The 13,929-nt window shown below is 45.5% G+C and overlaps 1 protein-coding gene across 1 annotated transcript; it reads right to left on the bottom strand.

Annotated features, from left to right (window-relative positions):
* Nucleotides 1–7,895: 7,895 nt before the first annotated feature.
* On the bottom strand, nucleotides 7,896–13,068 carry HCAR1 (hydroxycarboxylic acid receptor 1). Its single transcript, XM_047828670.1, has 2 exons — nucleotides 10,381–13,068; nucleotides 7,896–8,783 (listed from the first exon to the last, which is right to left on the bottom strand). Exon 1 carries the CDS (start codon nucleotides 12,162–12,164, stop codon nucleotides 11,133–11,135), a length of 1,032 nt encoding a protein of 343 aa, XP_047684626.1. The 5' UTR covers nucleotides 12,165–13,068; the 3' UTR covers nucleotides 7,896–8,783; nucleotides 10,381–11,132.
* Between the last annotated feature and the right edge of the window lie 861 nt (nucleotides 13,069–13,929).

Here is a 13,929-nt window from a genome sequence, read left to right as displayed (position 1 = left end):
TAGATTCCCATAGGAACCAGAGGACTTGATGATGATGATAATGATGAAGATGATGTTGGCTACACTAATAACGAACTATCCGAAAGAGAAGTTAAGAAAACAATCCTATTTACAATCATACTCAAAAAGAATAAAATACCCTAGGATAAATTTAACCAAGAAGGTGAAATACCTATACACCAAAAACTAAGACGTTGATGAAAGACATCGACAAAGACTCAAATAAATGGAAAGATATGTTGCATGTTCATGGACTGCAAGAATTAATATTGTTAAAATGTCTATACCCCCCAAGGAGATCTACCGATTTAATGCCATCCCTATCAAAATGCCAATAGCATTTTTTGCAAAAATAGAACAGATAATTCCAAAATGTGTATCGAACCACAAAAGGCCCCAAATAGCCAAAACGATGTTTTTTAAAAAGTTTTTATTTATTTATTTTGAGAGAGACAAAGACAGTGCAAGTTCGGGGAGGGGCAGAGACAAAGAGAATCCCAAGTGGACTCTGCACTGCCAGCACGGACAGAGCCTGATGCGAGGCTCAAACCCACGAAACCATAAGATCGTGACCTAAGGCGAAACCAAGAGTTGGATGCTTAACTGACTGAGCCATCCAGGCTCCTCAGCAATCTTTTTTTTTTTTAAGCTTGTTTATTTATTTTGAGAGAGAGAGAGAGTGAGGAAGGGGCACAGAGGGAGAAAGAGAGAATCCCAAGCAGGTTCCACGCTGTCAGCACCGAGCCCAGTTCAGGGCTTGAACCCACAAACTGAAATAATGACTTGAGCTGAGATCAAAAGTCAGATGCTTGACTGACTAAGCCACCCAGGAGGCCCAAAACAATCTTGAGAAAAAGAACAAAGCTAGAGTGTTTTCACTCCTGATTTCAAACTATATAACAAAGCTAGAGTAATCAAAACTGTATGGTATTGGCATAAAAACAGACACATAAATCAGTGGAATAGAATAGAGAGCCCAGAAATAAACCCATGAAAATACGGTCAGTTTATTTATGACAAAGGAGCCAAGAATATATAATGCGGAAAGGACAACCTCTTCAATAAATGGTGTTGAGAAGACTGGACAGCCACATCAAAAGAATGAAACACACAAAAATTAACTTAAAATGGATTAAAGACTTGAATGTATGACCTGAAACTATAAAACTCCTGGGCACCTGGGTGCCTCAGTCAGTTGAGTGTTTGACTCTTGATTTTGGATCAGATTGTGATCTCACAGTTGTGGGATTGAGCCCCGAGTCCAGTTCTGCACTGAGCATGAAGCCTACCTGAGATTCTCTCTCTCTCTGTCTCTCTCTCTCTCTCTGCCCCTCCCCACTTACTCTCTAAATGAATAAATGCATGAATGAATGAATAAATAGACGATAGAGCCTCTGAATAGACATTTTCCTAAAGAAGAACTACGAATGACAAACAGGTACATGAAAAGATGTTCAACATTACTAATTAGCAGGGAAACATAAATCCATACCATGATGAGATATCACCTCACACCTGTTAGAATGGCTATTATCAAGAGAAGAAGACAAGAAATGCAGAGAAAAGGGACCCCTTGTGCACTGTTGGTGGGATGTAGGTTGGTGCAGCCACCATGGAAAACAGTATGGAAGTTTCACAAAAATTAGGAAAAAAAATACTATACAATCCAGCACTTCCACTTCTGGGTATTTATCCAAAGAAAACGAAAACACTAACTTGAAAAGATATCTGCATGCCCATATTCATTGTGGCGTTATTCACAATAGCCAACATATGGGAAAAAAAACCCTGAGTGTTCATAGACGGATGAATGGATAAAAAAAAAGCATGTGTGTAAAAATGGAATATTATTCACCCATAAAAGAGAAGGAAATCTTGGCGTTTGAGGCAACATAGATGGACGTGACAGTATTATGCTAAGGGAAATAAGACGGAAAAAGGCAAATACTGTATGATCTCTCTTGATGAGGAGTCATAAAAAAAAAAAGCTCATAGATACAGAGAACAGATTGGTGGTTGCCGGAGGCGGGGCAAAATGGGTGAAGGGAACCAAAAAGTACAACCTCCTGTTATAAAATAAATAAGTCCTGGGATTATAATGTACATTATGGCAACTGTAGCTGATAATACTGTATTGCGTAGTTGAGAGTTGCTTAGAGAGTAAATCTTTTTTTTTTAATTAAAAAAATTTTTAATGTTTATTTATTCTTGAGAGAGAAAGAGACAGAATGAGAGCAGGGAGGGGCAGAGAGATAGAGACAGAGGGAGACAGAATCCAAAGCAGGCTCCAGGCTCCAAGCTGTTAGCACAGAGCCCGACATGGAGTTTGAACTCACAAACCATGATATCATGACCTGAGTTGAAGTTGGACGCTTAACTGATTGGGCCACCCAAGCACCCCAGTAAATCTTCAAAAAAATATATATATTTTTTAAGTTTATTTACTTTGAGAGAGAGAGAGAGAAAGAGCAAGTAAGAGTGAGTGGGGGAGGGGCAGAGAGAGAGGAAGAGAAAATTCCAAGCAGGCTCCGTGCTGACACAGCACAGAGCCCGACGCAGGGCTCAAACTTGTGAAGTATGAGATCACGACCTGAGCCAAAGTCAAGAGTTGGGCGCTCAACCAACTGAGCCACTCAGCCACCCCTAGATAGTAAATCTTAAAAGTCCTCATCACAAGAAAAAAATTCCATAACTACGTATGATGACAGGTTACTGGATTCCTCGTGGTGATCATTTTGCAATATACACAAATATTGAATGATTATGTTGCATGCCTGAAGCCAATATAGGGTTTTATGTTATTTATTCCTCAATTAAAAAAGCAAGAACAAAAAAGGAAAGGTGATGATGTTGGTGTCTACATTACAGAGAGCTTCCAATATATACCGGATCCCATGTGCAATGCTTCAAATACATGATGGTGTTTTCCCGTGACTGCAGTCCACAGAGTAGGGACCATTGCTGATCCTGATTTCCAAATGAGGACAGTGAAACTCACAGAGGTTGGAAATGTTTAAGGCTACCCCAGCTAATAAGAGCAGAGCTTTGGGTTTGAATCTGGCACTGGCTTCAAAGCCTGTGTCCCCAGCCATGAAACTACACTGTCTCTTATTATATGATTGCCTCGTTTGTAAGGCTGCATTGGATTGAGGTCATATTATGTGGGTGTGTTAAGGCTCCAGTGAAATGGCTGATATTTACTTCCTGTCCTTGTCGCCTGTGAGTCTCCTGCTTCCTTCTGGGATGAACGTAGATTTGTCGGTGATATTCATAAAGAACCTTGATTAACTTTCTTCACTAAAAGCCAGAAACACCAACTATTAACAATAGTTGTCTATTTCTGGGAGCTGAAATTTACTAGGTACCTTCTCTTCCTAAGTTTTACAATTGTACAATATTTGTGGTTTTGGGGACGACTGGGTGGTTCAGTCAGTTGAGCTTCTGGTTCTTGGTTTTGGCTCAGGGCATTGATCTCACTGTCGTGGGATCTGGCCCTATGGCAGGCTTTATGCTGACAGTGTGCAGCCTGCTTGGAATTCTCTCTCTCTCTCTCTCTCTCTCTCTCTCTCTTTCTGCCCCTCCTCCCTCTTTCTCTCTCAAAAATAAATAAACATTAAAAAAATAATAGTTATGTTTAAAAAAACCAATAGTCGGGACGCCTGGGTGGCTCGTCGGTTGAGCGTCCGACTTGGGCTCAGGTCATGATCTCACGGTCCGTGAGTTCGAGCCCCGCGTCGGGCTCTGTGCTGACCGCTCAGAGCCTGGAGCTTGTTTCAGATTCTGTGTCTCCCTCTCTCTCTGCCCCTCCCCTGTTCATGCTCTGTCTCTCTCTGTCTCAAAAATAAATAAACGTTAAAAAAAATTAAAAAAACAACAACAACCAATAGTCATGGATAAAATTATGAAAGAGCAATAAATATTGTTAAGTTTGAAAGAAGAGAAAAGCTGGAGGCCTGGATGCTTGGTCTGGCGTTATCATCAACTACCATGAACCCTCTTACCCTCTGAGTTTCTTCATGTATAAATTGAGGGATCAGACAATCTTCCAGCTCATTCTCTGATTGTAACACAAAGTTCACAACGACTCAGACTGAACATGAATTCCGGCCTCCCTGGATTCGGGTGGAATTTCCGGTCTTTCTGCTGTGCCGTGGGCATGTGTCGTCGTGTTTGTGTTCTTTTATGTATTTATGTTTTTTCTTACTGGCACATGAGTTGTACAGAAACTTGCTATAATGAATCACTTCACCAGCTAAGGCAGTGATTCCACTGAGTTTTGTGGAAACTCCACTTAAAATCTATGGCTTTCAGAATTGAATCTTTATTCCTAGTTGTCTTATCACAGCTTGGATGAGTGCCGTTGAGCTGGACTGAACTTTTTTTTTTTTAAGTGAAAATGATAATAGCGAGGGGCATCTTGATCTTGGGCTTGTAAATTCAAGCCCCATGTTGGGTGTAGAGATCGCTTAAAAATAAAATCTTTAAAAAAAATTGCTATCATTTATCAACTGCCTCCTCTGTGCCAGGCATAGTGCTAAGAGATTCGTGATCTCACTTAATCCTCATGAAAACCCTGTGAATGATGTGTTGTGATTGTCACCATCAGCTCCATATTACAGATTAGGAAACCAAGGCTTAGATTAAGTACCCCACTGTTTGTCTTCAGATTTAGCTGGCATTTCTGTTTTAGTTATCTACTGCTGTGTAGCAAACGACCACAAAATTCAGGGGCTTAAAGCAACCACTGTTGTATTATCTCTCCGGGTCCTGAGTTGACTGGACTCAGCTGGCTAGTTCTTGCGTGGGGGGCAGCTAGGCTCAAGCAGAGCCCTGGGACCCCTGGCCTTCCCTCCCTCTCCATCGAGTCTTGTATCTCCCTACTTGGCATCTCCACATGGCCTCTTCGCGTGTTCTTTCCACGGGGTAGGCTGGACTTCTTACGACGCTACTCAAGGCTTCCAAAGAGCAGACGTGCAGACCTTTCTATTGCCTGGCTCGGAAATCTCAGAACATCACCAACCCCACATTTTGGGGGTTAAAGCGTGTCACGGGGCCGGTCTATATTCCACTGAGAGGGGTCACATGCGGGTGGGACTACAGGAAGCATAGCTCATCGGGGACATTGTGGGAGATTTCCCCCCTCAGATGGTAAATAGCGCTGAGCTGGGACACTTGGCTGGTGGGAAACGAGAGACGCCTGGACCACTAAGGAAGATGAAGGCGAAATTGAGAAGTAGCAAAGAGATAGAGAGGAAGCTGGCCATACTGGCTGACAGAGACATATAAAAAGAAAAAAGAAGAATATTGCAGGGTTTTCAAACATGGTGTTCAAGTTCATGTAAAAAAAAAAAAAACCCTAAGGGCAAATCAGAATAATCAAATAATCTTGAAAAAGAAGACAAAAGTTGAACTCACACTTCCAATTCAAATACTTTACTGTCATCAAGACAATGGGCGCTTCTGGCATAAGAATAGACATGTAGATCAGTGGGGCATGATTGAGGGTCCAGAGATAAGCTTTTGCAATTATGGTCAGCTGATTTTCAACAAGGGTTCTACGATAAATCAGCGGGGAAATGAATAGTCTTTTCAAGAGGTTCTGCTGGGACAACTGAAGAGCCACATGCAAAAGAATGAAGTCGGATCCCTTCTTTGCCCGGGACGCAAAAATTAACTCAAAATGGATGACAGACCGAAATGTAAGACAAAAATTCTTAGAAGAAAACTTAAGAGTGAGTCTTCATGATCTTGTCTTAGGCAAAGCCTTCCTCAGTGCAACACCAAACATACCAGCACCAACAACAACATTGATGATTAGACTTCATGGCTTTAACGTTTATTTATTTTTTGGGACAGAGAGAGACAGAGCATGAATGGGGGAGGGGCAGAGAGAGAGGGAAACACAGAATTGGAAACAGGCTCCAGGCTCTGAGCCATCAGCCCAGAGCCTGACGCGGGGCTCGAACTCACGGACTGCAAGATCGTGACCTGGCTGAAGTCGGACGCTTAACCGACTGCGCCACCCAGGCGCCCCTAGACTTCATGGCTTTAAAAGAGCAAGCCTTGGGGCACCTGGGTGGCTCAGTTGGGTGCCTGGGAGACTTGGGGCTCAGGTCACGATCTCACGGTTCATGAGCCCCACATCCGGCTCTCTGAGCAGAGCCTGCTTCAGAGCCTCTGTCCCCCCACCTCTGCCCCTGCCACACTCACACAATCTCTCTCTCTTAAAAACAAATAAATAAACTTAAAAAAAACAACAAAAACCAAAGAATGACTGGCATGCTCAACATTTGAAAAAAAATAATAAATAAAAGAGTAAGCCTTGGGATACCTGGGTGGGTTAATCACTGCAGCTTGTGAGTCTTGATCTCTAGGTTGTGAGTTCAAGCTCCACACTGGGTATAGAGATTACTTAAAAATAATAACAGATAAAAATGAAAATAGTAAAAGATCGCTTGGGTGGCTCAGCCGGTTGAACATCTGACTTCGGCTCAGGTCATGATCCCAGGGCTCATGGGTTCGAGCCCCCCTGTTGGGCTCTATGCTGACAGCTGGGAGCCTGGAGCCTGTTTCAGATTCTGGGTCTCTCCCTCTCTCTCTGCCCCTCCCTCACTAGTGCTTTGTCTGTCTCTCAAAAATAAATAAACATTAAAAAAAATTTTTTTTAATAATAAAAGATCTTTAAAAAAAAAAGGCTTGGGGTACCCGGGTGGCTCAGTTGGTTAAGCGTCCGGCTTCGGCTCAGGTCATGATCTCATGGTTCATGGGTCCCAGCCCCGTGTTGGGCTCTGTGCTGACAGCTCAGAGCGTGGAGCCTGCTTCACATTCTGTGTCTCCCTCCCCTCCCCTGCTTGCGCTCTGTCTCTCTCTCTCAAAAATAAATAAACATTAAAACATTTTTAAATAAATAAATAAATTTTTAAAATGCTTACTCTTTCATCTTTTTCTTAAGATATTTTAATTTTTACTTTTAAGTAATCTCTGCACCCAACATGGGGCTGGAACTCACAACCCTGAGAAGAAGAGTCACATGCTAGGCGCCCCTGTTTGTGTTCCTTAGGAAACAAAAGGCTCTTTTTTTTTTTTTAACAAGCAAAGATAAAAATGTTTATTAAACAAACAAAGGCCTGTTGGCAAGAATGTGGAGGAAGGCTTTGTCGGTGGGAATGCAATCTGGTTCAACTTTGTGTTGGGCAATCTGGTGATATCTATCAAGATTATAATGAAAACTCATATAAAAAGAGCTAATGCCAGATAATAATAGCCAAGAGCTAACGGACAGAGTGTTTGCTCTTCTGTCAGGCACTATTCTGCATGCATTATACATCAAACTCAGTATTCAAAACAACCCTACAGGGCAGGTACAACCCTTATCCCTATCTAATGGGCAAGGAAAGTAAAGCATTGAGACGTTAAGTAACTTGTCCGAGGCCACACAGCTAGTAAGTGAAGGAGTTAAGATCTGAACCCAGGTCGTCCAGCTCTAGGGTCTATGCTGTGAGCCACGATGTGCATTGTCTCACCCAGTATGCCTGTCCTCTGATCCAATACTTCCCCTGTCTCAGAATCTTCTTCCGAAAACTCTAGCACATGTGCCCAAAGATACATCATTCAGAATATTTACCATAGCATGGTGGCAATAGGGGAAAATTGGAAAGCACTTAAATGTCCATTAAGAGGCCATTGGTTAAATAATCCTTATGTGGTTTGTTTATACAATGAAATGGAGTTAAAAGTGAGATTGATCTCTGTTCTGATGTAGGAAGCTATTCATGACAAAAATAACTTGCAGATCTATTTGTGTATCATGCTTCAGCAAAACAAAACAAGATTTGTTATTTGTGGGCAAGTGTGTTTTTACCCCAAATATTAGTCATCACCTCTAGGAAACGAGATTAAGGGGAACAACAGAAGGAAGACTTTTATTTCTCACTTGATATATTTGTTTTGAATTTTGAACAAAAACATACGTACTTTCAATAATTGCAGAGATTTTAATTTTTTTTTTTTTTAAAAAGAAAAGACTCTGAGAGGCTATTCAAGAATATGCCATCAGGAAAAGTTGTGAATGGGGGCTCCTGGGTGACTCCGTTGGTTAAGCGTCCGACTCTTGGTTTCCACTCAGGTCATGATCTCTCGGTTCGTGTTAATGAATTCGAACTCCATGTGGGGCTTTTTGCTGTCATTGTGGAGTCTGCTTGGGATTCTCTCTCTCTCTCCCTCTCTCTCTCTCTGCCCTTCCCCGGCTCGTGCTCTCCCGTTCTCTCTCTCTCTCTCTCTCTCTCTCTCAGATGAATAAATAAACTTAAGAAAAAAAAAAAAGAAGAAGAAGAGTTATGAACAGACCTTCTTTCTCTCTCTCCGCAGTGGATCTCATGGCTTGATCTCTCCCAAGGGGCTGCAGTCCCGCCCCCCAACCCCCAGGACCTTTCATTCCGGTCCTGTGGACCTTTCCGAAGCTCCCTAACAAGCTGCTTCCTCACCATGCCCCTCTCGCTGGGATACCTTTTCCCACTGAGTCACCTGCCTGCCTCCTTTGCATCCTTCAGGGCTAAGTTCAGAGTCATTTTCTCTGAGACGCCCTCTCCAACCCCCACGGCCAGGATGGAGGCCCCTGGGCTCTGCCGCAGGGCCCTGTGCTTACCACTTTCACACGGTTACCCCCAAATGGTTGTTTGATTCTTTCCCCTGGATTCTACAATAGAACCCACAGGGGCAGGGGCTGTGTTTTCCATTCGTGTTTCTACTGTGCCTCGTCCGGAGCCAGTGCCTAAAAAATGTTCCTTGAAAGGGAATGAATGAGTGAGTGAGTGAATGAATGAGTGAATCTTTACAAGGGACAAAATATTAACTCCTTCCCACTCCTACCGTATCATCACTGGAAGGTGAGTATAGTTAGGTCCATGCGTGAGCCCATCTGTCTGTTCTACTCCATGTCAACCTGTGTATATGTTTATAAATACATCTATAAAATTTAGGGCCCCAGCTTCATGGAGGAGCTCAAAAGGGTCCTGTGTTTACTCAAACAAAGCTATACTCCTCTTCCTCACAATTTCTGAAGAACACCTGATAAGATTTCTTTTTCATCACATTCTGTGAATTTAAAAAGGGCAGTAAAATCCGAGTCTAGACTGTGTTTGGGTTTTTTCATTTTCCTTTCTTTTTGTTTGTTATTGCTGTTTTTTAGTGAGAACCTCTGCCTACCGTGAACTGGATTTTTTAGGCTTTTTTCCTGGGAGGGTAAAGTCTTACGAGTCTTTTAACTAATATAGGCTCACACCCAGGATGCGGACTTTCTTTTGGAACCGTTTTTATGGAGAGGAAGCAACAAAGGGGCAGTCCAGGAAAGAATTCTAAGTAGGGATAGAATTGAAAGCAGAAGTGTGGGCATTCCCAGATTTCTTTCAGGAGGATGTATGGTTCTCTGAAGATGGTAAGAATCCTGTTTTCACTCCCCCCACCCACCCACCCTCTGCCAGGCAGCTGGGGAGGGCGGGGGCGGGAATTCAGGTAGTGACAATACAGCAACTTAGGAGTTCTGAACCCCGTGGGAAATTGCTTTTGCGCCTCAATATCTTGGTGCGTAAAATGTGTTAATGTCGTAAGTCACAATATTGAGTACTCCCTGCCAGACACTGTTTAATGCTTCACAGGCACTTATTCATTCAAATATTTATTAAGCACCTACTATCTGCAGACACTCTCCTGAGCACTGGGGATATAACAGCTAATAAAATCTAGTGAGTGGTTGAGCTAGGATTCCAATTTAAGGTTCATCTGACTTTCCAGAGCCCTTACTTTTCGGCACTGAGCTGTGTAGTGTCTCTGCAGAAGGAAATAATAAAGACAGCCCATAGGAGTGTTTCGAGGCCAGAGAATGAAAAGCTGGAAAGGTCATCTAGTGCAGAGAGCACCCTGAACATTTGAGAAAGTGTAAATAAAAGAGGCAAGAATGACTTTCACCACTTTGTAGCTTGAGAGCAGAGTTAAGGTTGGCTTTGAATCTTTCCCCCTAATCCAGAGCAAGGACAGTCATTCCATAGAACCATCTAGTTTTGAGGGCTCCAGGTACATATGTGGGAAATTCATGTACATAAGGGACATCACCCTTTCCACCCTTCAGTGTTTGTTCAGAATCCCGCAATAGGAGGAATACATTGATGTTTGCACAGAACAGGTCTAGAAACTATATTCAGTGAGAGGGTGAGGGTATTAACCTCTCTGTTTGCTCCCCACCCCCAACCCCACCAAAATACTTTGCTGTCACACAGGAATCGACTAATGACCCTCCAGGTAAAAGAGATAGTAGCACAGTGCCTCGCACAAAATATGAATTCAGTAAGTACTTGCAGAAGGAATGAATAAATGATTTCAACTCACAGTCACATAACAAGCAGTCAAAAGCGATCACAATGCACGCAGCCCATCCCAAAGGCCAACCGAGTTTTTTCACGCACTCAGCTCCCACTGGAAAGATCAGGGGAGGCAAACCTATCCCTCAGCATCTTCTTTGAAATGCAAAGACTTGCGGAAACATGTGGAGCTTCAAGAAGGTCAGAGCAGACTGTTTTGCTGTCCTTCTTCTTGGGCTACTGAGAAATCAGAAACATACCCAGGCACCCTGTGGAGATGAAAATCCTCAGGATCCGGACGTCCCCATAAAGATGTCACTCAGCCCGAAATAAAGGTATTGACTCACTCAGGTTTCTAGTTTCTAAAACGATGACTTAAGAGAGGATAGGAAATACTGCCAAGTCATGAAGTTCACGACCTCCCCCAGACAGGGAACGTGACTCCTTCAAACATCGGTGCCTGTTCACCCAGCCGATTAAAACTACACAGGGGTCGAGCTCTTCTTAATTAACGTCCCTCCTTTTTAACACACACGTGCCCTTCTCCACGCACATATTGTCCCGTCATTGCAATCGGGGCCTAGAAAGGCAAGTGACTCACTTGTCAACCACAACCTTCCAAAAAGGCATAGTAACCTGAATTTCATTTCCAACAGAGTGAGGATCCAGTTAAGAAAGGGTGGCCTTTTCAATAGACTCTCACCCCTTAGCATGAACCATCCTAAGTCGCCAGTCTGTCTGTCCTCCTTGGCGTTGTCTGTCTGTCTGTTTCACTGCCATTCAACACATTTGGAGATCCCACTGCACGTCGGATTGGCTCTGGAAGCTGTTTGCCACACTGGCACAACTCTTGCGACACAGGTTGGAAACTGGCATCTCTTCTGACCTCTGGGTCTTGGAGCGTCCCGGATTCTTAGGTCTCAAACTGCGCATTTTGAGCTTGGTGTAGAATTTGGGGAACGAGGGACTCGAAAAATAATACACCAGCGGGTCCAGCATGCTGTTCATGTAGGTGAAGCTGAGGGTCACGTGCAGGGCTACGTGGACGGAGGGGTCACAGGCACTCGAGGGCACCGTCCAGAGGAAATACAGCCTGGCCGACACGCTGGGCAGATAGCACGTGACGAACACAACCGCCACCACCGTGATGAACCGGATGGCCTTCTTCATCCGAGTCTGCCTGGCCAGCTGCTGCCTCTGCTTCAGGCTCCAGATAATCTTGCAGGAGCAAAACAGGATGACACCGAGGGGCAGGAAGAACTCCAGCTGAAACATGATGTCGTGCCAGCCGTTGGCCGACTCCATGATGAAGCTCTCGCAAGATATGGTGTCTTCGTGCACACACAGATGGTTCTCCATCAAAAGGTAGAGGGTCCCCAGGATGACCACGGTCCAAAGGGCGGACACGATGCCGGCGGCAGCCCGGTTGGAGATGGCGTTCACCAGGTGGTGGGGGTGGACCACCTTGAAGTACCTGTCCACCGCCACCACCGTGAGGAAGACGATGCTCCCGGCCCTGTTCATGGCCAGCATGAAGAGGGCCACCCGACAGGGAATGTCCTCAAAGGCCCACTGCCTCTGTCTCCAGTAGTAGTCCGTCCGGAAGGGCAGGCAGATCATGAGAAGGAAGTCGGCCACGGCCAGGTTGAAAAGGTAAATGGTGCTCGGCTTCCAGGTCTTCATGCAGAAGCAGAAACCGCACAGGGCGACGCCGTTGCCCAGGGCGCCAAGCACGAAGGCCACGATCAGCAACGGGGGCATCACCTGAGAGATGGGGTCCCCCTCGATGAGGCAGCACGACCCGTTGTCCATGGTGGACGGAGGACGGGGGTTCTGCGTGCTGGGCGGCCCCGGGAGTTCCCACAAAGACAGGTGCCGATGGGAACGCTACCACTCACCGGGCTGCTGGTTTTCTACCTTCTTCACCCCGGGATGCGGGCGGACGCGGACTGCGGGTGCGGGTGGATGCGGCCGCCGCCAGGAGGCCAGGAATGTCAGCCGGGAAAGGAGAGGCTCGGGGAGGTCCGTTCTTCTCCGGCTGTCCCAGGCCGGGAGAAGCGGGTGGCACCGCGAGGCTTTGAGGCGCAGGCGGTCACTTCTGGGAAGCGGTGGGCAGGTCCAGAAGGATTCATGCTGCGGCGCCGGGCCCGACCCCGGCCCCGGCCCCGCGGTGATTTTTCTCTGCAGCCTCACTCTGCTCTTCAGACTCCTGTGCTGGAGAGCGTGCAGGGCCGCCCAGAAGGCACGAGAAAAGCTTGTTTGTCCTCCCTCCCGGTGGAGAAATACAAACATTTCCTGGAGCCGTTCTGGGCCTCTGCCTTTGCTTTCCTCCCCTAACCTTTGCCTGACTGCCCCGTCCGCCCCCCATCCCATGGGGCGCTCCCAGGCGGTGCCAGAGGGGGAGGCCTTGCTCCGCAGCTCCTCAGAGCCATTTCCTGTGCCCACACCCAAAAATAAGGCATGCAGAAGTCAGAAGCGTCAGGGGAGGAAAAAAGCTCTAAAACCAGCACTCGCCGACTGTCATTAGAAAAGCTCCCTGAAGCGTGACATCTTTCCTTCCCTCCGTCCGTACCTCCTGCCCTTTGCATCCTTCCCTGGACCCAAGTGACCTGTTGCACAATGAGCAGGACCACGCAATGGACGTGAAGCCACCTCTCATGTGCCTGTCCCCACGCAGCAGCCTCTCGGGGAGTCAGTTCCTCCCTCAGCCGTTTGCAAAAGAGGATTTGGCTCGGAGTTTCCCCGCTGGCCGAAAACCATGATAGATATGCTTTTAATTTTAACTGTCGGCTGCGCCCGTTGGTGGGGGGAGTGAGGGCCGGGCAGTTGGTCAGAGAGCCTATCTCTAAAATAATCACGGGTAAAATTAGACTGCACCCAAGACTGGAGTCTTTGCTAAAATTTCCTACCCTTTGGTCTTCTAGATGATCCACCTGCCCCTGTGCCTTTCAGCTCCCAGCTTAGGAAAGGGGTGCAGGGGAGGGAAATGCATTGAAAGGAGGCATATACGCCTTCTTCCAGATGCTGATTAAAGCGAAGCTCTTCCCACTGAACCCTGGATCCAGGTCAGTCCCACGACATCCCCCCCCAACCCCACCATGATCGCTGTCACCTCCCACCTGGGGGAAATATTGAGAGACTTTCCTGAGTGGTTTCCTTTCCTCTAACCTATTCCCTGTAATCCCCCGCCCCCCACCCTGTACCACAGTGTGATTTTTCTAAAGCACAGATGTGATCACATCCTTTTTTTTTTTTTTCTTTTTAACTTAACCTTCATTTGCTCACTTCAAGCTGCCAAGGTGATCGCTATATGACTCGTGAGCTATATCTGGTTCTAAAGCCAGTTGGATTTGGGCCACATGTTTGTTTCTTTGTTTTTTTAGATTTTTTTTTTTTTTTTTAATTTGAAAGCGAGAGAGCAAGCAGGGGAGAGGGACAGAGGAGAGAGAGAGAGAGAGAGAGAGAGAGAGAATCTTAAGCAGGCTTAATGCTCAGCTCCGACGGGCCATATGTTTTATTTATTTTTTTTTTTAATTTTTTTTTTTCAACGTTTATTTTATTTTTTGGGACAGAGAGA

Source organism: Prionailurus viverrinus, chromosome D3, assembly GCF_022837055.1.
Source record: "Prionailurus viverrinus isolate Anna chromosome D3, UM_Priviv_1.0, whole genome shotgun sequence".
Lineage (NCBI taxonomy): Eukaryota > Metazoa > Chordata > Mammalia > Carnivora > Felidae > Prionailurus > Prionailurus viverrinus.
This window is presented reverse-complemented; position numbering and strand designations above follow the sequence as displayed.

Excerpts from the sequence above, each read along its gene's own strand:
- HCAR1 (XM_047828670.1), bottom strand. The coding sequence starts at position 12,164 with ATGGACAACGGGTCGTGCTGCCTCATCGAGGGGGACCCCATCTCTCAG.